The sequence below is a fragment of the Centroberyx affinis genome, unplaced genomic scaffold (genome assembly GCF_046629955.1).
Source record: "Centroberyx affinis isolate AG114_WGS23_722 - 3 ecotype Tasmania unplaced genomic scaffold, CSIRO-AGI_Caff_v1 ptg001226l_1, whole genome shotgun sequence".
NCBI lineage: Eukaryota > Metazoa > Chordata > Actinopteri > Beryciformes > Berycidae > Centroberyx > Centroberyx affinis.
Genome location: NW_027279740.1, coordinates 80,179 through 102,217, shown reverse-complemented (window position 1 = coordinate 102,217; position 22,039 = coordinate 80,179). Strand labels below are relative to the sequence as shown.

General features: G+C 43.5%; 1 protein-coding gene across 2 annotated transcripts in view; it reads right to left on the bottom strand.

Annotated features, from left to right (window-relative positions):
• ralgapa2 (Ral GTPase activating protein catalytic subunit alpha 2) overlaps positions 1-22,039 on the bottom strand; it is a 100,865-nt gene that overhangs the window by 68,139 nt on the left and 10,687 nt on the right. For both annotated transcript variants that reach the window (XM_071524705.1, XM_071524706.1), the window contains exons 2-8: positions 12,084-12,194; positions 10,824-10,873; positions 3,248-3,305; positions 1,767-1,810; positions 1,333-1,513; positions 985-1,100; positions 25-163 (exon numbers count right to left, since the gene is read on the bottom strand). In XM_071524705.1, coding sequence (XP_071380806.1) covers positions 25-163; positions 985-1,100; positions 1,333-1,513; positions 1,767-1,810; positions 3,248-3,305; positions 10,824-10,873; positions 12,084-12,194 — 699 coding nt within the window. The remainder of the gene's footprint in view (positions 1-24; positions 164-984; positions 1,101-1,332; positions 1,514-1,766; positions 1,811-3,247; positions 3,306-10,823; positions 10,874-12,083; positions 12,195-22,039) is intronic.

Here is a 22,039-nt window from a genome sequence, read left to right as displayed (position 1 = left end):
GCAAACATACACATGTGGGCTTACCTAATAAAGGCTTGTAGAGATTTGTGAGCTTGGTGAATGAGGGGAATAGGTGTGGAAGGTAGTACTTCTTGAACAGGCTGAAAAGAAACCTGAATCCGGTGTCCTGGTTCTCTTTGTTCTTCCATTCTAAACTGGATGCCTGGCAGACAGACAACACAAACGCAGACAAGGTCAGTCTACAGGGAGAGGAGATGGTTCCAGCATCACTCAGCTAGTGACAGTATATTGTTTGCAACACAACAGTGTGAAGGTTCTTCTCAGTAACTTGTGTTACTGCAGTGTGCAGTGGCAAAGATTTTGGTGTGGGCTAGGTATGCACAGGATTAACAGACTGAAAAGATAGCACAACAAACGACTGTTGGCGATTTGGGGATCACACACTTGATGACACAATAAAGACGAAACGAAAACACAAGCTCTCACACTACTACAATGTGGAACCAAACCATACATGGAGCATTTTTCTGTTTACAGTACAGTGTATTTTTTCTTTCTATTGCCAGTGTTTGTTCGTATTGTGTGGCTGACCAGCTCACACTACCGGAGCACATTACGATTTGTCCAGATTTGAATTGTCCTTTTAAAAGTCCTTAAAACTCACACACTACATCAGGGAGAGGCAACCATGTGCCATGGAGTGCCGAGATTCTGCAGGTTTTCATTCCAACCAAAGACTACAGCAGGTGATTTCACTGATTAGCACACCGTCAACCAGAGAGGAGGAACTAATCAGTGAAACCAACGGGTGTAGTGATTGGTTGGAATGGAAACCTGCAAACTCTTGGCCCTCCATGGCACATGGCTGCCCATCCCTGCACTACAAGATAACCTGTGCCAGCTATCCATTGCGACTGCCCCATACTAGCGCGTATGTTCTGTTGAATCTTGGAAATCAGTTGTGATACAAAATTATGATGGCAAACAGCTGTGTAGTTGTGTCCCCAGCTCAAATGTTTTTACCTGGATGACCATGAACTTGAGCAGGGTTTGGAGGATGTAGCAGGTCTGGTCATCAGCCACTTTTTCTCCCACTACAGCCGGCACCAGCGGGGTGATCTCCTCAGGCACCACCTTGGCTGCTCAGACAGGCAAATTCAAACACCTGAGTTGAGTGTCATATGAATAGCAAAACAATACATCTTTACACAAGGCACCTATGAAGTTTCAGTTTAGTCTGGTTTGCGCTACCTCCATGACCTTCCCAATCACATTAGGCTGTGGTTGTATCCATGTCTCAGGAGAGTCCATGTTATTATGTATGTGCACATTTGAATGTGTGTGTATTCCTGTGTGTCTGGCCTGCCTCACCATCAGGGGGGTTGGAGAAGGGGTTGTAGATGATGGTGTCCAGGGTGCAGGGGCCTCTGGTGGAGGGCACAGCGGGGAAGCCCGGCACCAGACAGGCGAAGATAAGGAACTGCTCCTCGGCACAGTTGTCCCTCAGGGCTTGTAGCCACAGCAGGAAGAGACGGATCCCCTCGCAACGGATCTGGAGAGAAGGAGGAAGGGTGAGAAGGAAGAAGGGACAGAGACAGAGGAAGGGAGAGACCAACGAGGCTAATTTCAACAATTTGACTGACAAGGAAAGACTAGAAATCATGTCCTCTAAAGCTAATTGTCACTCATAATGTAGCCAGGTTTGAGAGCTTCTGTGTGCAACATCCATGTGTATGTGTCTGAATGTATCATGTGGCTGTAAGAGGATTTCTTTCATATCTAGCGGCAAAGAAAACTCCACTTACCTTGAACGAGTTTCCAGTGTGCAAAAGCTTTTTCAGAATAGAACCTGGAAAAAGAGGAAAGGAGCAATTGCCAAAGACTTCTGCAACCCTGAAATATCCGACAGAAGTGCCCTCCAGCTGATGCTCACAGACACAACGCACTGCACAAAGCCGACAGGGAGGGACCTACTTGTCATCTCCACTGAGGCATATTGACCTTGATGGGTGGTACTGACAAACCAGCCAGGACTGTGGGGATGCTGCTCATTTTCCTCATGAAAATAAAAATAAATTGGCAGCAACATGCATTCATGAAGCCAATCTAGTTCTGCTGTAATCAAACGAAACATTGCTCTGATTGCTAAATGCCTTGGGTGGAAGGGGTCTGTGTGTGTGTGTGAGTGTGTGTGTGTGTGTGTGTGTGTGTGTGTGTAGGGGTGCTTTTTTGTTCTCCTCTCATCAGGTTAAATCAATGACGTTCTCTGTATTGGTTAAATAAGGGGGAAGGAAATTACTTCACAAGTCTTGGGCTTAGAGAGAGGGGATTAGAAATAAGCAGGTAGCGGGAGGGGAAAAAAAAGATAACGGGAAGATAGATTTTCTTCAGCTAGTAATGGTCTGTGTTAAATGCCTGTGACCTTGCAATCTTCAGCAAAGAGGACAGGACCACTAAGCGTCATTGATGTCAGTACTGGCCAACACCACCCACTACCTTTCATGCACTTTGAGAAACTTCTTTGTTGAGGATTTCTGTCACAGGGCATTAAAAGCTTTCAGCAATGTACACAGGACGTAGAATGTGTCAATAGTGGTTCATAGGCAAAGGGGAAGTTGTCTTAGGAATTCAATTAAAGCTCAGGTATGGGCCTTAAGTGTAGCTAAGATGTGAATCTATTGGGCAACCAGCCATTCCACAGGACAGAGGCACAGCATCACTGACATGTGAATTGACGAGCCAAAAAGGAGTGGTTGAGAAAAAGCTTTAAAGCTGCTGCTGATTTGTGGACGATGGATGAAATGGTGAAATGTGTCTGGGACCTTCTACAGGGGATGAGTCTTTGTATTTGGTGTTACAAGCCCAAGGGGAGGGTCAATCTGTAACACCCATCTAAGCGTAGACCATTTAGCTGCGAATGGCAGACAAACACAACAGTTATAATTGGGGTTATCGCTTCTTGCAAGGGTCTTCCTACTTGCGTGGGACTGAAATCATGCCAGCATAATTCAATTACTTATTTGCATTTCAAATGAAGTGCTCATTTGCATTTTTCATTTACATCCTCTTCCAAGACTAATTATTTTCTCCCTACTATGGAAGGCTTAAGCATGGTTGTGGGGACAATCTTTTTTTTTTACTTTTTTTTTTATTTTAGAGGTTATAGTGGCATGAGGAGAAACAGAGACGGGCCTTGTATTACTGTACCTGTCCTATGTAACAGAGAGATTCAAAGTATTCCAGGTAGTGGACTGTATTTTATATAGTGGAAAAGTCAGATACATACCTATACTGTGAAACTGCCATCGACTGTAGATTTTCTCTGGTAGAAGTTGTAGAATTTTCTGGGGAAAGATAAGAATAAGTAAAGAAAAGTAATTAAGTATAGCCAAATTGAATGCAGAGTTGTGCAAATTTTGGCAACATGGACAGCATTGGGGTGGTGTAGTGAGTAGGGAGGGAATAATTTCCGGTGTAAAGTCTCTGTGACAACAAGTATCCACCCTGCTGAAGTGTTCTTGAGCAAGACACTAAATCCCTACTGGTTCCAAGAGCGTTGTTCTGCAGCTGATCCTGTGCTCTGATGAATTTCTCCATTAAGGATCAATACAAAGAATGGAGGAGGGACCAACAATTGACTTTGCTATGTTAAGTGACACTGCTGGACCAAAGCAGCGTGCACTTCAGGAATGCAGTGGCCTTGCCCTCTCTCTCTCTCTCAGGCTGGCCTAGCGCGTCTGCAGACCCCAGTGACACAGGACGGCACTGAGAAATGTCATCACCTCGCCAACCGCCGCTTTACAACTCAATTAGAGCGCCCTGACCTTTCAGCAGCCTATCAATATTCTTGAATGGAGCGACAGGTTAACTGGGTCCCTTTGGAGAGATGAAAAAGACCCTGGGGGATGTGTGTGTGTGTGTGTGCACGTGTGTGTGCATGCGCGAGTGGTTAATGATCAGTGCACTGTGAGCAACTGATGCCCCACTTGGCTCACTACTCATCAAGCCCTAATCATTGACCCACTAAGACTTCATGATTGCAATTTGCAGGTCAAGCCCGTCCTTTACTGCTTTACGTATGCAGCTCTGCCCCAGCCGATCAGGCAACCAACTCTGGCCGGCATGATAAAACACTCATTTCCCATGGAGAGAGACAGGGGAGAGGAAGATACAGAGGATGAGAAAAGAAAGTGCGCGCGAGGGAGCTACAACGATTAAGTCCTCCCCAGCCAAAGATGTGAAGTGAATTCACTGCGGTGTCTGAATGAGATAGAGAAAGACAAAAGGAGAGAATGACAGAGAGAGAGAGAGAGAGATCTGGAGAGACCATGACGTATGGCTTAGTGGCCTGGGAGAAGAGGGAGACAGCCATGCCCCATTATGCTGACAGCTGGTGTGGTCCAGAACTCATCTCATGTTTGGAGTGTGGCACGTCTCAGTTTGTCAACAACTTCCCCCCTTCCCTCGTCATTCTCCATCTTTCTCTCTCCCTCCTTGTCCTCTGAGTCTAAATCCCTGTCATTCTCAGCGACAGCGTAGATAGGGAAAGACAGACATCACTTAAGGGGGCGCTGGAGGACTATCTGTCCTGTTCGACTCCTCTCTGATCCAGAGACGTGATGACATGCGTGTACAGGCGTGCGGCTGCACCTCGCCATTGATCCCGCCTGGGATTATTACATCTCCCGTACAGGCTCTGTATTGGCCTCCTTCACTCTGTCTCCTTGGAGCAGCAGACACATTATGCTAGGTGGTAACACAACGGGGAAGCCTGCCTAAGCCTTTCCCTGTGTGTGTGTGTACGCACGCACAATAACACCTTCTTTCTCTCTCCTTACACAGCACCAGGAAGGGAGAGCGGGGAATGAGAAGGAGAAGCTGGCTCAGAAAGACTCCCCGTGGAGCCGGAATGGCTGCCGCAACAATGGGGAATTTACTGGCTGATATGAGGTGAATGCAGAGTCTGGCGGACTGGAGGTTGGTGGAGTTACTCTAATCTGGAGCCATACTCCAGCATAAAGATGGGGGCATTACTGTGGTACGACTGCAGCCTCGCCACATTTACATGATCCGCACTTAGGTTTCCAGCCGCAGGGCCTGAACATGACGCAGAATACACTTTTCCCAGAGGTGGTCTGCAAGGGCTTTACACCGGTAATGACAGACAGGCATTCTCAGTAAAACTTTAGACATTGTGGTATTTGTGTTTAGGTTTTTGATCCAACTTGGGGATGGTTTTAACAAAGGGTAATGAAACCTCAAATCCTAAAGCCTGGAGAAACAAAGGACTGACCTACAAACATACAGCTAAGCTACTAACATCAGCTGTACTTGGAACAATCAGTTCATAACAAGGTTTATGGTTGAAAAGTATGGGCACTCCTTAAGCAGTCAAATAGAGTGTGGGGAGTAAAGTCAAAGTTCATTGTTAATAAAGATGATATTTCCTCTTCGCATCACAGCAAAATATCTTTTGTACATTGGCCTAGAATGGAAATGAGACCTTGAAGCTACAGTCACTCAAAAGAAGGAGCTAGGCCTTGCATTACCAGTGTAATAAATAGTGCTTCCTTGTTTAAATGCTCTGTAAGGTCAGTCCACACAGTGTGGACCAAACTGGATTACTTATTTACATGCTAACCAAATTACTTAGCTACCCTCACTATTTACTAGAAAAGGCATTGCCAATTCATCAGACTTAACAGTGCATATCTCCTGTAACCTAAAAATTAAATGCTTAAATGCCCAAAACACTGAAGTTTTATTGGAGCCTTATTAACTTCAATACCCTAACTATGAGTAAAATGAATTATTATTAATAAATGTTTTCATTCCGCTCTGTGACCAGTGGGTGGCAGCAGCAGAAAGCAATGCAACTCCTGCCCAGGCTTCTCACTGCCAGTTAGCTCAGCAATCTAACTTTCCTCTTTTCTCTATGTGAAAGTCAAGCTGCAAGGAGTTCCTTTGTCTTGGAATTATTTTGATGATCAGGCATAATTGGTTTTGGACAGGGAAAAGGAAGGGACTTCAGTTCCATGTCAGCAAAACCATAAATTTTTAAATGTAGAAATCCACCGAAAGTTGACAAATAAATGCTCATTATCTGATAAAAAAAAAATAGCTACCTGCAGAATCTAATGCAGAGTTATATAGCATTTCAGTTCCCTGTACACTGTAGGTCCTAAGGCCAAACATAAGCACAGGTTGAAGCATGGGCCCAAACGTCACCATTCATTTGGCCTTGCCTGTTCCATGTGCAGATCCAGGCTACACTTAGTAAATTTGCATTTAAGCATTAACCAATAATCTCCTGCTGCAGAACTGTCAGCCTTAATCAGGATTCAATACAAGCGAAGGAGAAAAAAACAAAAAACGCTTAGCCTAATGGCCCTTGGTTCATTCCACTAGAAAAATGTAGGTAGCATGTAGAGGAGACGTTCAGTGATTCCACCTTGGACGTGCATCAAGGGGGATCTGAGGCCATTAGCCTGGGGAGAAGACAAAGGGACAGAAGAGCAACTGATGGCTACCCATGATACAGGTTGACATTCTATTATTCATGACCTACTAGGACCATTTACATATACAGCGTTTTAATGGTGCGTCTCCGTGCTGCATTTTAAACAGACATCAATCACGTCCAATCGTCAGTCTGCCATGAGCCACGGCAGGAGGAGACTGTAAATAATGTGTGCTATGTTATCTCCCTCCTTCATGAGTCTTTATCTCTCTCAACAGCCTCTCATTACTATACTATAGCCTGTGTTTTCAAAAAGAAGCTGTCTCGCCCTCAACAAAAAAATATCCCAGTTATTGTGTTGTCCCAAAGTGGGGTGAAATAGAGAATTACCAAAAATAAGGATGATGGATTGACAAGGCTTTACCCATATAAGGCAACAGTAATATCAAGTCTAAAACCTACATGGGGGGGTTTTCCCAGTGTGGATGACAGAGTGGTCTGGAATTCAGAATGCTGAGTCAGGTCCGGGTGACAGATGACTGAGGTCACGGTGAGGTCACATCCTGGAGAGAAACAGTCTAGGGAAGTGGACACGCGCAGACTTCCCTCCAAGGTTTTCTGGTCACGGAGCCGTCGCTTCATCTGTCCCACAACCTCTGGGGCAGCTTGAACTTCTCACTGACATTGGCAAACAAACCAGAGTCCCTCATGGCCAGAGACCTAAGTCACCTGACTGAGGAGCTCAATCTGGTCTTGTGACTAACAACAGTAGTCTAGACCAAAGAGCGGTTTTCATCCTCAAAATTCCACCTACACACACTTGCTGAGTGATTAGTGTCGGTCTTCAACAGCTTTTCACTACCATTTCTCATCCACCTACTCACATTTGCTTGCAATTTAGCTGCACAGCAGAAAAAACATAAGAGGTTGATTGGAAAGAATGTACCTAGACACCAATTCAACATAGAAATGGAGGCTAGAGGCAGACAGACATTATCCACAGTTACCGCTGTGAGATGAAGCGACAAAGACACGTCCCACACACCTAACGTGTACTAGTTCTTCACACCAAACTCTCTTTATAGACACATCAATGCTAATCATCTCAAGCCTATTTGCAAACAAAAGACCCATGGCAAAATCAACTACTCTACAGAAAGTCTGCCTAGTTTGCGCAGTCAGGTAAGAGGTAAGAGGGTCGATGCAGCGGTTACACTTAATTCCACAAATTTCCCTCCTGTTTTGTCCAGTCTGCTTCCCTATGAAATGAGAGTAAATATCAGCTCAGGCCCTGGAAATGACTGTCCCTGCTCTCATTCAGCTTTCAAGGCATTTTAACTGAAAGCCGCAATTGAGAATGAATGGTTGGGAATGAGCAGCTTTTATGCTCATTGTCCATACTAGTCAATCAAGAGTTTTCATGGGGGTGGGAGGGTGAGGGGGTAGGGACGTCTCACTTTATTACTGTCACTATTATCACTTTTTATTTTTATATGATACTACATTGATGTATATTTTGTAACAATGTGGAATATGCCTGCCCAACCCTGGGAACTTTTGTTGAAAATCTCAATAAAAAGATTTTGAAAAGAAAGAGTTTTCATGGGCGGCAGACTTGATTAAGTTCAACACAGATTGTAATTAAAGGTGACTCGGCAAACAGCGAAGCCTGCTAGGCTGACAGAAGCACAAATCCAGTGCCTTTTATGTCCAACTGTATTCTGATGGTTCCCTCCTAGTGACTATCTCTATGAAAAGAACAAAGAACACAAGTCTATCAGCTTAGCATTTAGGTCAGTGAGTGAGACTGAACTGCTAATAGGTTGCTCAAAACATGGACTGGCTTTAGTGATCGTACCAATAGAGCAATATCTGCTCCTCCCCCCTAATCCTCTAGTCAGGCAGGGAAAGGTATTGATTGGGCTTGTTGGTCAACTCTGGTTTTATGTGATAAATAAAAAGACACCAAGGCCTATAGCAACAGCAACGCTACTAAGGATGTGAATGATGAGGATGAGAAGGGAAAAAAGGTTTCTCCATGCTGTATCATTGGTAATAATGTTGCTGCATTCTCACGGAGATGCACATCACTTCTGGTGCAGCATCACTAGCCGCTATGGCGGATGCCTTTGTGGCACCAGACACAAAGAGATCGTGGAATGGAATGGTGATGGCTGCTGGTGGGGGCGGGGGCGCTCTGGCAGAGTTTAGGGGGAGGGACAAAAGATTACCCCCTCTAGGCACCCATTACTCCGGCAGGCTCGGCATGGGGGATGATGCTCCCCCACAGCAACCCATAAAAAAGGGGGTCACATACCTCATCATGACGGTAAGGTAATCCCCATGCAGCCGGCTCAAAGCACAAACACACTGGAGACATACGTGTCAGCCAGACAGGGATGCAAGGAGGGATCTAGGTGATGGAGAGACTGGGAGGCCACATTACCCATCTGCTTGGGAGGATGAGATGAAGACTGTAGCTTTCCAGGGAAATTCTTCGAGAATAAGAGGGGCGGTGGTGTTGGGCTGGGTTTGCTCTTCTTAGCCTGTCATACAGCATTAAAGTGTGTCGCAAAAGCATGGAGCCGCTAAATGGCTTTTGTCCCGGCAGCCACCCATACATAGCCTAAGCTACACACAGCTCTGTTTCTTGGACAAGGGACGTAAGTGCTTGTATTTTGGTTGATTGACTTCCGTGACTAAAACTAATGATATGGATTTACAATAAGCATTACCCTGCAAATAGGGAGACTTGAGTTCATGGTATAAAATGCCACTGATTTAAATTCAATATAGACTATGCTCTACTGTGGTAGTACAGAAGTAGCACAAAAGCAGATGGTTAGGATGAACACACCACTTGCCTCAAAAGCTCATTTCACTCTTTTTCACCATTGTCATGCTCCTGTGTTACATAATACAGCCGGAGGGATAACGTAACACACACATTAGTACTGCATATTTGTGTGCACAATCCATTATAGTATCCATTGATACTATATTCACAACCATATATGATCCAACATGCCTAATCTCATATGGCGTAAAGAGAAAGTCCACACAATGTACCGGAGCTGAGGATCAAAGCAACCCTGTATCTGTCCTGTACACGCTACTCAAAGTGAGCTTATCTTCTCAGCGCAGTGTAAAAGCACACGTCGTCGCAGGCCGGGGCTAAAAGGGGACACGCGAGGGTTAAGCTGCTTTCAATATTAGTTCTTTTTGAAAGGATAGCTCCATAAATATGTAGGAGGCGAGTGAATCCAGGCTATATTTACAGGTCAGCTGACTGGATGCGTGTGGACAGGCAGGGAGACTTCTTATTTTGCATAGAGGGGTCGAGAAAGCTGGAGGGAAACCCAGCTTTCCTTGTAAACAGACAGGAAAGACAAATCTTAATCGACGCTTTCATCTAGTTTAAATACTTATATTCCTAACAGCAAGCTAAAAGCATCTTTTCCACTAGAACAAGTCACTGGATAAACACTACCTGCATAATCAGCAGACTATCAAACAAATGGCACATACTGCATGTTCTGAACTGTGCTAACAACTACATGATACATCATCCAGACAGAACCTAAAAAGATGAAACATGATAACATGAAAACAGAGCCTGGGTTGCATTAGGGATGCATAGTCCATTAGGAATCCATAGCTAATGACAGAGTAGAGTGTCTGGCCTGACGCTACTGTAACCCAGACTGATGGATGGGTCAGTGGGCCTGAATCCAGACTTAAGGATCCTCTTCCTCTGTGTTGTCTGGGCTGGACTGGCCTTTGTTGACAATGTTAGGGACACTCCCACACACTGCTCTCAGACAATCTGAAACACTAAGACAAGACATAGAAAAAGGACAAATAGACTGCCCTCCTCTCTTTTCTTGATCCGCTGCCATCCTTACAGCCCTGCCCTGAGCAAATGTAACTGGAGAGCCGACTGTTTGTATTGGAAACTGGAGCTGCCCTCGCAGTCAGGTGGGAAAACAAGGTGGGGGACTTTAACCTCCAGGAGCGGCATAAGAGCGTTCAGAAAGACAGAGGGAGGCTGGGCAGTAAAGCCAACCATGCGTTGCAAATACGCACACAAACACGACGACATACCTCTTCTGCTTTACATACACACCTGGGATTTAAAAACAACCAACTGCAGGCTCCCCACACCACCTCTGTGAGGCTGGAAAACAATCGCGCTGAGGCTTTTTTTTTAAACTCAACCTCCAATTTGTTTCTAGGCTATTTGAGGCAAATTCAGGAAGTAGCTAGAGTTGCAGTAGTGGCACCATGGAAACTGCGGTCCCTCCCCAGTGTTGCAGAGTTCAGTAAACAGGTTGAGGCTGTAGCAACTATCAGTGGGAATCAGACATGGAGACATCAGCATGGAAAAAAGACAACAACTTACTTCAAAAATAAAGAGGATAGAGTCCAGCTCCTCCCTTTGCGATTTGTTCCCTGGAAGAGAAGGAGGGTAGTTGGGTTTTTAAACACAAAACTAGCAGGCATAGTGCATCGTTATCATCAATAATGCCACAATAATAATATAGACACTTTTATCCAAAGCAACTTATGTTACACCATGAGTGCATACTCCCACTGGGAATGAAACCCCTAACCCTGGCAGTGTTAGGGCTCAACCCATAGAGTCATACATGTCCAGCAAATGCTTCTGTATGGGCTGAAGCTCACCACTCTGTAAATGTGGCGGGGGGAGGAGGGACATAACGAGGATCAACCTGCGAGTGTGCATTACAGGGCCCATGCATTACTTAACAGCCTCACAATAAGGGGGGGACGGAAGAGGTAAAAGCATAGCTAATTCTTTTCCTTTAAGACTTATGAGATGAAGGGTGGACACAAGCTCCACTGCCTTACTGCTAAAGTGTCTATCAGCGTGTGTCACACTGTGCTAAATTAATTTTCACAAAACACCAAGAGGGAAGAGGAGGAGGAGAAGACTGGGCTGTCCAGGATGTGAGCTTGATGAGGAGTGGGGGAATGGAAGAGTGAGTGAGTGAGTTCTGGAAAAAAATAGGTAGTGAGGCTGGTTTCTGAACAGAGGCCACCAACCTCTTACTGTCATTACTTTCCTGAGCTTGCGCTTAAGGCTACCCATTATTATAGGTGTGACGATGATAATGATTCCCAACATTCATTACATTTGTACCAGCCACTTACATTATGTATGCCTATATTACCATACAATCAGTATTCAATATAACCTAAACTCTTCAGGAATCCATAGAGCTCACTTACAGCTATTAAACTAAACTAGATGATTCTCTAAAATAATGAAAGCCCCTCTTATTCCCAACAGTGTGTCTGTGCGGCCTGAGGTGCAACTACATTTGATAATGAAGTGCGTAAGCTCTGGGGCTTTCCCACTGATTATTTCAATTCACTCTTTCCTCCCCCGGTCCCCAAATCAGACTGTTCCCTGGTTGTAAATCCAAACTGTTTTACTGCATGCTGCGATTCATGTTCAGCTAATAGGCTACGGGAAGAGGGAGGGATAAAAACCACAGAGCTCGTAGCAGTGAACTTGACACCAGCTGAAAATGCCATTGCCAAGCTAATTATACCATAATAGTGGCTTTCAGGTTACTGGGATAGCCAATGGATAACAGTTTCACAGTTAAAAAGAAACACATTTGCTCGTCCTCACCTTTTTGCTTTAAATTACTTTCCAGTGTAATGAAATTTTCATAGAAGATAAAATAAATCTGAGAACAGTTGCTCTCGAAGAACGTCTTCAGTTCACTCTTCTCAATGATATCTGCAAAAAAAGAAAAAGAGAAAGACCGTCAATGACTTCTTGAATGCAAATAAGTTGAGAAAGGGATCTAAAAATACAGCTGAGAAATGGCATGGAGCCTATAGTGAGTAATTAACTGAGGGACAGCCGAGGAGGAGGATGTCTACATGAAAGTAGCACAACTGGTAGTGTGGATATACCTTGCTGTCAAGTGGAATCTAGGATCTAGGAGAGCGTGGTAGGTGTGTGTGTACGTGAGTGTGTGTGTGTGTGTTGGAAGAGAAGCACACTCACACAGCTACACACACATACACCTGTCAACGGGGACTCGCCTCACAATGTGCCACTGTGCGCACGTCTGAGTCTTGTATCTAGGACATCCTCACTTCCTCTCACTGCTGCGGACCTACACTCACTGCTCCACAATATGTTGATTCACATACAAGACAAGAGGTGTGTGTGTGTGTGTGTGTTCCATTTCCAAGATATTTTCCCTACTTTTAGCCAAAACTAAACCTGACTGCACACGTATTCACGGGCATGTTGGTTCTCCAGCCCTCCTTGGTGCCTGCAGGCTGATCCACATCCCCCTCAGAGGTTTTCAGTGACAGTTTGGGGTTTTATTTCCTAAATGTTCTGACCTGACAGTACAGCACTCAGCCAGGCTTGTATGAGTTAGAGGATTATCTGGTGTGCTGTTTTGGAAATGGCAAGGGGCGGCCTGGATTGAGGCCAGGCTGAGGTACGGGAATGGTCACACAAACTCAGGCTGCAGTAGATAAGGAGGGAAATAGGCCTTACACGAACAAAGAAAATCCCCAAACCTTCATGTGACATACCATTGAGACATGCATCCCAGGTTTGCAGGTACTCATACCACCTTGGTAATGAGATAGGCCTGGTCTGAATAATCAGATACAAGCCAGGAGGAGTCCTGGCACAATAATTGAGCAATTAAGGCTCACCTTCTGTTGCGATTCTCCCTCTACCACATGGCACACTGGAAGACTCCCAAAAGCAGCCCAGCTCACAGAGAGTGCTGGCATTTTGTAGTCAGTGTGGGACAAAGACTCAGATGATTTATCTTATCCCTGAGATTAAAGCACAGATAATGAAGAATTCCCTCACAATAACATTTGAACTCTTGCTTAATGGATGGGGTTCATTGAGAAGCGCAATTACAATGCTATCTCAAAAAAACAAAACAAAACAAAACAAGAAAAAAAAGCACTTGGTACCAGGCAAAGAAGATTGCTTTTGTTCCCTGGCCTGATCTGATTTCAGTTCTGGCTCATTTGGAATATTCAATAAGGGTTGATGTAGAATCTAAACATCTACATTACAGTCCCATATGTAGTGCTGAGGAACAGTAAATACAGGGGATAGGCCTTTTGAACACTTAGTAACACAGGCTTAGTAGCCAGATTCATAATGCTGATCCCCCTTTGTGATTCAGGCTGGGAATGATATTCCCTTAACAGTAAGATGTAGGCTAATCATGTCAAAGCCGACAGGAGCTATCCAGGAAAAAAGACAGACAGGACTGTAATGCTGAACATTACAAGAAAAGATACTGGAACAACTTAGCCAGATTCTTCCTGTTCTATGAAGCAGAAATCTGGTATAATGTATAAAATGCACAGATGTAATACTATAGGCCTGCGTGGCATTCTTTCAAAAATCCATGACCAATGTTTACAAAATCACAGAAGATAGGCCTATTCAGGCTGGTGGGATTACATTTTTCTGAACATAATACTGCTTTAAGCTGCCAAGGCTAAGTATCAAAGATAAATCTTTTAGAGAAAGTTTGCAAGTAAGTGACAAATCCTCCTATTATACCGGTGGTTTTGAGGGTCAAATATGAGATGCTGCTTTCATCATAACCTAGTGGTTCAGACGAGTTGAAAAGACACATTTTAACCGTCATTGAAATATCTTACAATATTCTGTGAAGGGAGTCAACTGTTAGGTGCAACCCTCTCACACACTCCTCATCTCTTTTGTGTGCTCCTTTGTTCGTACTAGGGAAAGCCTAGCTAGATCTGCAATGAAATGCCTGATGCCTCTTAAAGCCAGTCTAGCATCAGAGTGAGCGCATAATGGCTTTTTCAATCTGCCACAAAATATTGACTTTTCTAGTGCGTGTGCGTCTATGTGTATCATCCTACAACAAGCTCTTTATGCACTGTGCATCTGTGTAACACTGAGCCAGATCTCTAGATCTCTCATTTGCACTTTAGATAGCCTCTCTGTCTCTCGCACACACAGGAACACACCTCTTGCTCAAGCTCCATCTCCCAAAGGAGGCAACACTTCATTAAATCCTCCTTGCTCCCACAAGTCTTGTTGTATACAACGCTGGCTTGCACTAGTGAGGGTACTGGCATTGAGCTAATCACATCTGCTCAATTCACACTTCGGCTGTGTCACACTTAAAGGTTAAGGCTGGTGTTTTTTAATGCATTGCTTACCGTCAACAAATCCTATGAAAATAACAAAATCAACAATGCGTTTGCTCTACTCCCGTTACTTTCTGACTTCCCACGTACCGTTTTTAGCTGTCAACCGGGATGTCATTGGCTCCAATTGTAAACTTAAATCCTTGAAATACAGCTCACAAAGACATAGATTCAATTTTAAAAATCGCTAACTGTTACCACGAAAAGTCAGGCTGTTGTAGTTATTACCAAATCAAATTCAAATGGGAACAAATTCTTCATTACGCCGGGGACTATTTTCGGTGCTACGGAACTACTTTCCTGAGATCGCAAACGTGTTTACAGCCGGCTTATTAAGTTGTTTGAGGAAAAAGTCAGCTGCATCGTGATGATGAAATATGCTGCCCAGAGCAATGGCATGGCTCTTTGACGTGTTTTTAATCGTTTTTTTAATACAATGGAGTTCTACGGCTGCTGGGACATGGCTTCATTGGGCACCGGCTATATGGACGAGATTTGTTGGCAAAACAAAATCATTGCTGATTTTGTTATTTTCATAGGATTTGTTGACGGTAAGACATGCATCAAAAAACACCAGCCTTATCCTTTAAGCACAAACACTAACACACGTTGCACACACCCACATACACACCACATAAACCTTAATGCCTCTCAGCACAACAGCACAAAAAAGATAATTATAGATAGATAGATAGATAGATAGATAGATAGATAGATAGATAGATAGATAGATAGATATAGATAGATAGATAATTACCGGTAAAAAACAATTTTCAGATGAAGAGTATAATCTGACGTGCATCTTTTGGAGACAAATTCTAGCCTATATCATTAACTGCTACCAAAACAACCTAATACAAGCGTAATTCAGCTGTGCATGCAGCTCTGCAATAAATCTATCCTCATCACTAGAGAAGTCTAACCCCTAGAGTTCATTGAGGTCCAGCAGTGAGGCCCAAAGCGGTACCAAGCACTCAGGGCTGGGGTGTGACAGGGCTCTTATCTTGGCCTATCACATGGTCCAGTTTTCAACGCTGCTTATTTTGTTGGAGGGTTTCCTGCCTGCTGGTTGGCCTGCAAGCTCAAGAAAACATGCTGACTCCTCAGTAGAACTGATGCATGCCCAGAGAGCGGAGGAGAGGAAAACCCACAGTGAAAGAGTGAATCTGGAGGGTCTTGGGTCAGTGTGTGTGTTTGCTTGCATGGTCACGCATGTGTGTAATGTGTATGCATATGGGTAATTAAGAAAGTATGAGCATGTTTGTCTATATGCATCACTGAAAGGAGGGTTGTTGGTCAGATAACAAAGCATGAGGCTTGAGCAAATTACTCCCATATTACAGCTGACTTGCTTTAATTGTCCTAAGGGTTTGGGAATGCAGAACTTGAACTTAACGTTCACCAAAAACTGTCACAGAAAAGACGTTGATCAAACAGCCTTGGCCTATCTTCTATAATTAGACAACTTTTGAAGTCAGTCTCTTTCAAACCAATGCCGAAAGAAAACAATATAGTCACTCCTATTTCAAGAGTATCACATTTTTAGTAAAACAATCAACAAATAGCATATCATGGATATGAAACAGGTCTGTGATGTGTGTTGGAATGTCAGAGAGAGAGCGAGAGAGAGAGAGAGAGAGAGAGAGAGAGAGAGAGAGAGAGAGAGAGAGAGAGAGAGAGAGAGAGAGAGAGAGAGAGAGAGGGTAGTGTGTATAATTTAACTGATTATAATTTTGTGGATTAAAATGCAGCAAGTGTGTGCGTGTGTATGTGTATGTGTGTGTGTATGTGTGTGTGTATGTGTGTGTGTGTCTGTGTGTGTGTGTGAGAGTGTGTGAGTGTGTGTGTGTGTGAGTGTGTGGAGCGGGGGGTGGGGGGGTCAGTTCTGTTTGACATGCTGCATGTCAGAGAGCCATCAGAGCTTGTCATCCTGCGCTTTCCAGCCTTCAGACTCACTGCTCTCCATCTGCTCAAATCCCCCCAGCCAGCCCCTGGAGCATGACGGATGGAGGGAGAGGCCTCAGGAAAAAAAAGCATAATGCAAGAAGAAGATGAGAGGATTTATGACAGCAAGCAGAGATCTCAGGAGGTGGACGCTGACCACTTCGAAACAGGCTAATAAGACACACTGATCTGCCCTTCATAGTAGAGAAGTTTAGGCAAAGACTGTCCATGTATGGAAATCAGTCAATAGTAACTGGCCCACATTCCAGTCTGCAAATGTCAAAGGTTAGCATTTACCTTTATGCATAAAGCATAGCCAGATGTTTTTCTCAAAAACTACTCACCACAAAAAAACACAAATCAAAACAAACAAAAAAAAAGTAATGTTATGGGAGTTATATAACAATACTATTGGCTTTGGTCCAAATAAACCTTCTGCAATAGAAGCCCAGTTCTTGCAATGTTTCAATTAACGCCAATTAGGGCTGGGCAATATGAAAGAAATTATATATCAATAATCATAGCAACATTTTTCAATATCAATATATATCATGATATCTACTAAGTATGTGAAATCACATGGTAAATAAACCTTTACATTGAATTGCATGGTAATGTCGAGATCAAACCAAAACTATGTCGCCTAACTAAAATGATAAAAATATGGCAGATCATTTCGTTAGAAATTTGAGTTTATATATGCTTGGTATCATTAATTTAGTTCCCCTAAAAAGAGGTGTCCCCTGACATCTCAGGGATGTAGTACACACGGCAACATGCTAATTAATAAAAAGCTATCATATAATTGCAAATATGGCACAGCTTTTAGGCCTATTTGATCTATGCTATGTTTCTCTTTAGGCCTATAGAAATTTCAATTTCTTATAATTAAAGGCAAGTGCTTCTCTAGGAGATTGTGACTAGCCCGCAGAGGTCGCCAATCTGCAAAAAGTTACTAATGTAAGAAACCTGGAAACACAGTGGGCAGGTGCAAGAGAGGGAAATATTCTCCCCTGCACTGCCCCAACTCAGAGCTATGCACCTGTGTTGCATGTGTCAGAATACGAGTGTCTTGTCTCATGTAGTATTTTTTTCAACGTTGAATACCCAAAGGTGAAAAGGTAGCACACACACAGATCTTCAGGACAAAGTTGACTAATTTCAATTTCACCAATTTATTCTGGCCATGTCAACAAACATGGTAACGTTTTGGCTTAGTGGCCTTCATCAGAGCATCAGAGTATTTTTTTCCTTGCCACACTTTGCATGAAAAAAAATTTATTTTCATGATTCACGTTGATCCAAGTTACTGAAAGTTACAACCCAAATGGTAACCGTACAGCACTGTATTTGCATTGCAACCCTTAAAGAATTAGATTTTTTTTAAACACAAGTAAAAGAATAACTTAAGAAGTCCATGAGATTTATTTTAATTAGCTTCTAACTGCAATTAGTTTATAACTACACCATAAATCCATTAAGTTGACCTTTCATTTTCTTGCTTTCCAACTACAGTCACGGAATAGCAATTTTAGAATTTGTTTTCCAGGCAGGGCTTTTTAAAACAAGGGTAAATCCCTATGAGCAATCTACTGAAACCTTCATTTTCAACTGTTTTAAATGGAACCATCCTTTGCTTGGTTAAACATTATAGCATTCGTCACCTCTTGCCATTGTTTGCATTTCTTTTCATATGGAGCACAAAAGATTTGGTGAGCAGTGTCAGATACTCCCTTCAAGTGCTCCTCATAAGCTCCTACTTTCGAATTTGGGAGTTGTATACAACAGTAACAATCACATTACGTAACCAATAATTTATTAAAAACAAACATGCATGACAACTAAAAGTTAAAGAGTGAAAAAAGAAACATATAATACTAAAATACACAGCAGCATCAGCATAAAATACATCACTCTTGCCATCAATTGTTGACACAACTTCCAAGCTCTCCATATAGTAAATGTCACAACTCTGCAACTTGTATCATAGAAAATCCTGACTTTCACAATAATATTTTTGCAGTCAACACATAATTATATTTCTGACAGCATTTCCAGGCAGGATAGGTCAGTCCCTTTGGCTTTTCTCATCGATGCACTTGAGCAAGATGCTGAGGCACACAATTTTATGCTTTTAGTTAGCAGAAGATTTGTGCACTTAAGTGAAAAGTCATGTGAAAGCAATGAGTGACAACAGCTACAGTGAAAGTTATTAATGGAAAGCAGTTATGGATGGAGACTATGTGGGGAGTATCAGCTACTAAGGATATATTGTGCAAAGATTTTGTGTGACAATGTAAAATCGTCATATTGTGGCACCCACAAAGGCCTGAGTGGAAGCTCTGCTTCTTCCTCCTCTCTGGTTTAGGCCCTGCTTCTTTCAAAGGACATGTTTGGCTGAAGAGCTGCAGTTGTACAATGATCCTCAGCATTGTGAGTGGGCTATATCCAGTGGGACCCTTCATTCAATGGACTTCTCTGACTTCTCAGGTAACAGCATGCAGACAGACAGAGGCAGAACCTGTTCTGCGGGCCCTGGGAATGCAGGGGATGACACCGTATCCTCTGAGCACAACAAGACAACTGTGTCCCTCCACTGACACCCCTCCCTCTGCGGAAGTCTCATGTCAAAGAAAGGGAAAACACGGTCGGCTGATTCACAGCAACAGCGGCCGTGGAGGGCTGTGATCCCCCCTCTGCTGTTATGAGAGGAAACCTTGTGTCTTAACACTGGTGATTGGAGCTGAAGGAGCTGATAGCTTGTGCTCTTGTTTTCAGAACCCCGGTTTGTGGACGTGAAGTGAGTGCCAACACTCAGTGATCCGACTCCCACACAATAGCACCTCTCGCAGAACGGAGGGTGTTGAAAACCAAGGATAAGGGAGAGGAGAAGGAGCGGGGGAGTTGTTAAGAAAACCCGGCCAAGTTAAGTAACAGAGGACAAACCAGGGGTCAAAATGCTCCAAATGGTTTCCGAGTAATTCCACTTGGTCAATCTGTAATCCACTTCTTATTGACTATGAGACTAAATACTGAGTTATTGCCCAGTAGCTGCCTAAACTAGGCTGACTACTCTGCAAGATAATCATTAAGTCAATCTTATGGGTAACAGACCAAAAAATATAAATGAATAAAAATAAATGGCCTAGATACCGCTGGTAGTATTAACTTAATGGTGTAGAGACCTGCAATCATCTTTCCTGGAAATGAAAAATAAATAAATTCAAGCCAAGAAGATAGAGCCATGGCAGGTTTGGGTTGGATGAGGTTGTTCTCCATTGTGATGTGGAGAATATGTGTTTCCTGTTAGTTGTCAGGGAAGAGCAGATGTTCCCTCCCCCATGTGGGAAAACCAGCTGGAAAATAATAACCTGCAGCCAGAGCTGATGGCCATAATGAAATATTCAGGAGGGCAGAAAAACACAGCATCTTCTCAACATGTTCTGTGGAGGCTGCCGTCATTCCTACCGATTGCTCTCTCAGGAAAAATATCCCACACAAATGTCAGGGCAGAGATGTAAATGCCATGATTTTCTGACCTCTGACCAGCTAAACATGGAGGTCTAATATGTCAGATGTCATCACGTCACAGTGGATTTCTCTGTCGATTTCTGCGTCATTGTGACCCCTGATCCCAAGGGTGAACGGGTGGTTAGGACTGACTCTCGAATCACTTATTGTACCACATAACTCTCTGGAGTGATGGGATGATATGCTTATCTCACGATACACGATATGTGGTTGACAATTCGATACAACCACGATACGATGTAATAAATAAAAGTTCAGTGACAAAGTATGAGTTTTATGTTTATTTCTGAGACACAAATATGTCTAGCAATGGAATTGGCTTGCAAGAATGTAAACAATTTCAAAATGTCATTACAAAGTTCATTGATTACTACATCAGAATATAATGTAGCTAATATATTGAATTTCAATATATTGTCCCATCCCTAACTTGTGTTTTGGGCATAACAAGGTAACTGCTGACAAAATCCATCCAACATTTTGTAATGTAATCCAAAATTACAGAATCCATTTGTTGGGTTAAAGAGCATAATTTTTAAGATTATAGCCTACTGCATAATTGGTGCATAATCTGTGTTGCTTGCTATTCTAATCTAATGAACTGGCTTGAAACTGGGCTTGCCTAACACAGTGAGAGTGCACACAGTGGTGTGTGTGCTGGTCCACCATGTTAGCTAAACGGGTGAAGGTCATCCAGTCAGCTGAAGCCTATGGCATATTTACACAGTCAAAACCAAACGTCAGGCTACTCTGCCCACAGCTCCCTGTTCAAACTCAAACAGCACACAACACATGCGATGATAAGAACTCACATTTACTGCTCATAAAGTGTGTCAAACAATCTTTAACCCCCTGGGGAAGTTTAAATGTGTGCCATTTACACCACCTGAAGCAGAATCATTAATATGCCATGTCATACTCAAAAAGGAGTCTAATCAGGCCTTTGATCAGACACTCACTCATTAGCATTAGATCTAGGCTAGCTAGCAATGCAGGTGCACTATATTCTTGGCAGAGTGGAGCCGGGGCAGAGAGAAAGAGTGATATGTTTCTCTGGCAGGAGGCTCAGAGCAGACACAGAGGGCTCTTTAAGGGACCAGGCAGAGGGATGCCTGGAGGGCAACAACACACAGCTGAGGAGACGTGGGGGTGGCAGCTAATGTGGAAGCTGATGGATACACCGTAGATGGTAGCCTCCCTCCCATTAAGGTTGTCTACACACAGGGGACCTCAAGAAAATGAAAGTGATTATAGGAGATGGATAATTTCATTTGAGAGAGCAGAGAGGTGTTTTCTTTCAAGAACAATGAATTTTTGTAGTCAATGTGGTGGCATGCCTGAGGCCAGAGGGAGATGAAAGAGAGAGAGACCCCCACCCCCAAAAGAGCAATATAGGTAGCCAGGCAAACAGGCAGCCAGAGAGGGAGCATGTCACTCGGCAGTCTGGTCTGTATGACTGCAGTCAGTGTGTCTCAGTCAAGAACACCTGTCTAGAGTTGGGAGAACAGAACAGAACAGGCCATCACTTACTCAAATGTTGACAGGACAGAAGTTTTGCCGGACCCAGTAACTACGATATCGTCACACTTTCATTAGATATTACAGTGTAGGACCCTGCAACTCTCCACCCCTCTCTTCTCCTGACAACAGCCAACAGAGTGTTTCAGTCAATCCGATTCTGGTTAGTGATACAAGACAGGCTATTTAAAAACAGAGTGCCAGGGAGTAGATGAGGGAAGAGGGATGATGAGGAGAAAAACAGCAAGAAATCACTCAAATCAGCAGCAGACAGCTCTCCACGGCAGGGTGAGGAGGTTGACTTTTGACCACTGTTGAAAGGAGGTTAATCATAAATCCATTGCAACCAGCTGAGGCTGAGGAGGGGAGTCTATCACATGATGCAATTTACGGAGAGTTGGGTAGTAGGCA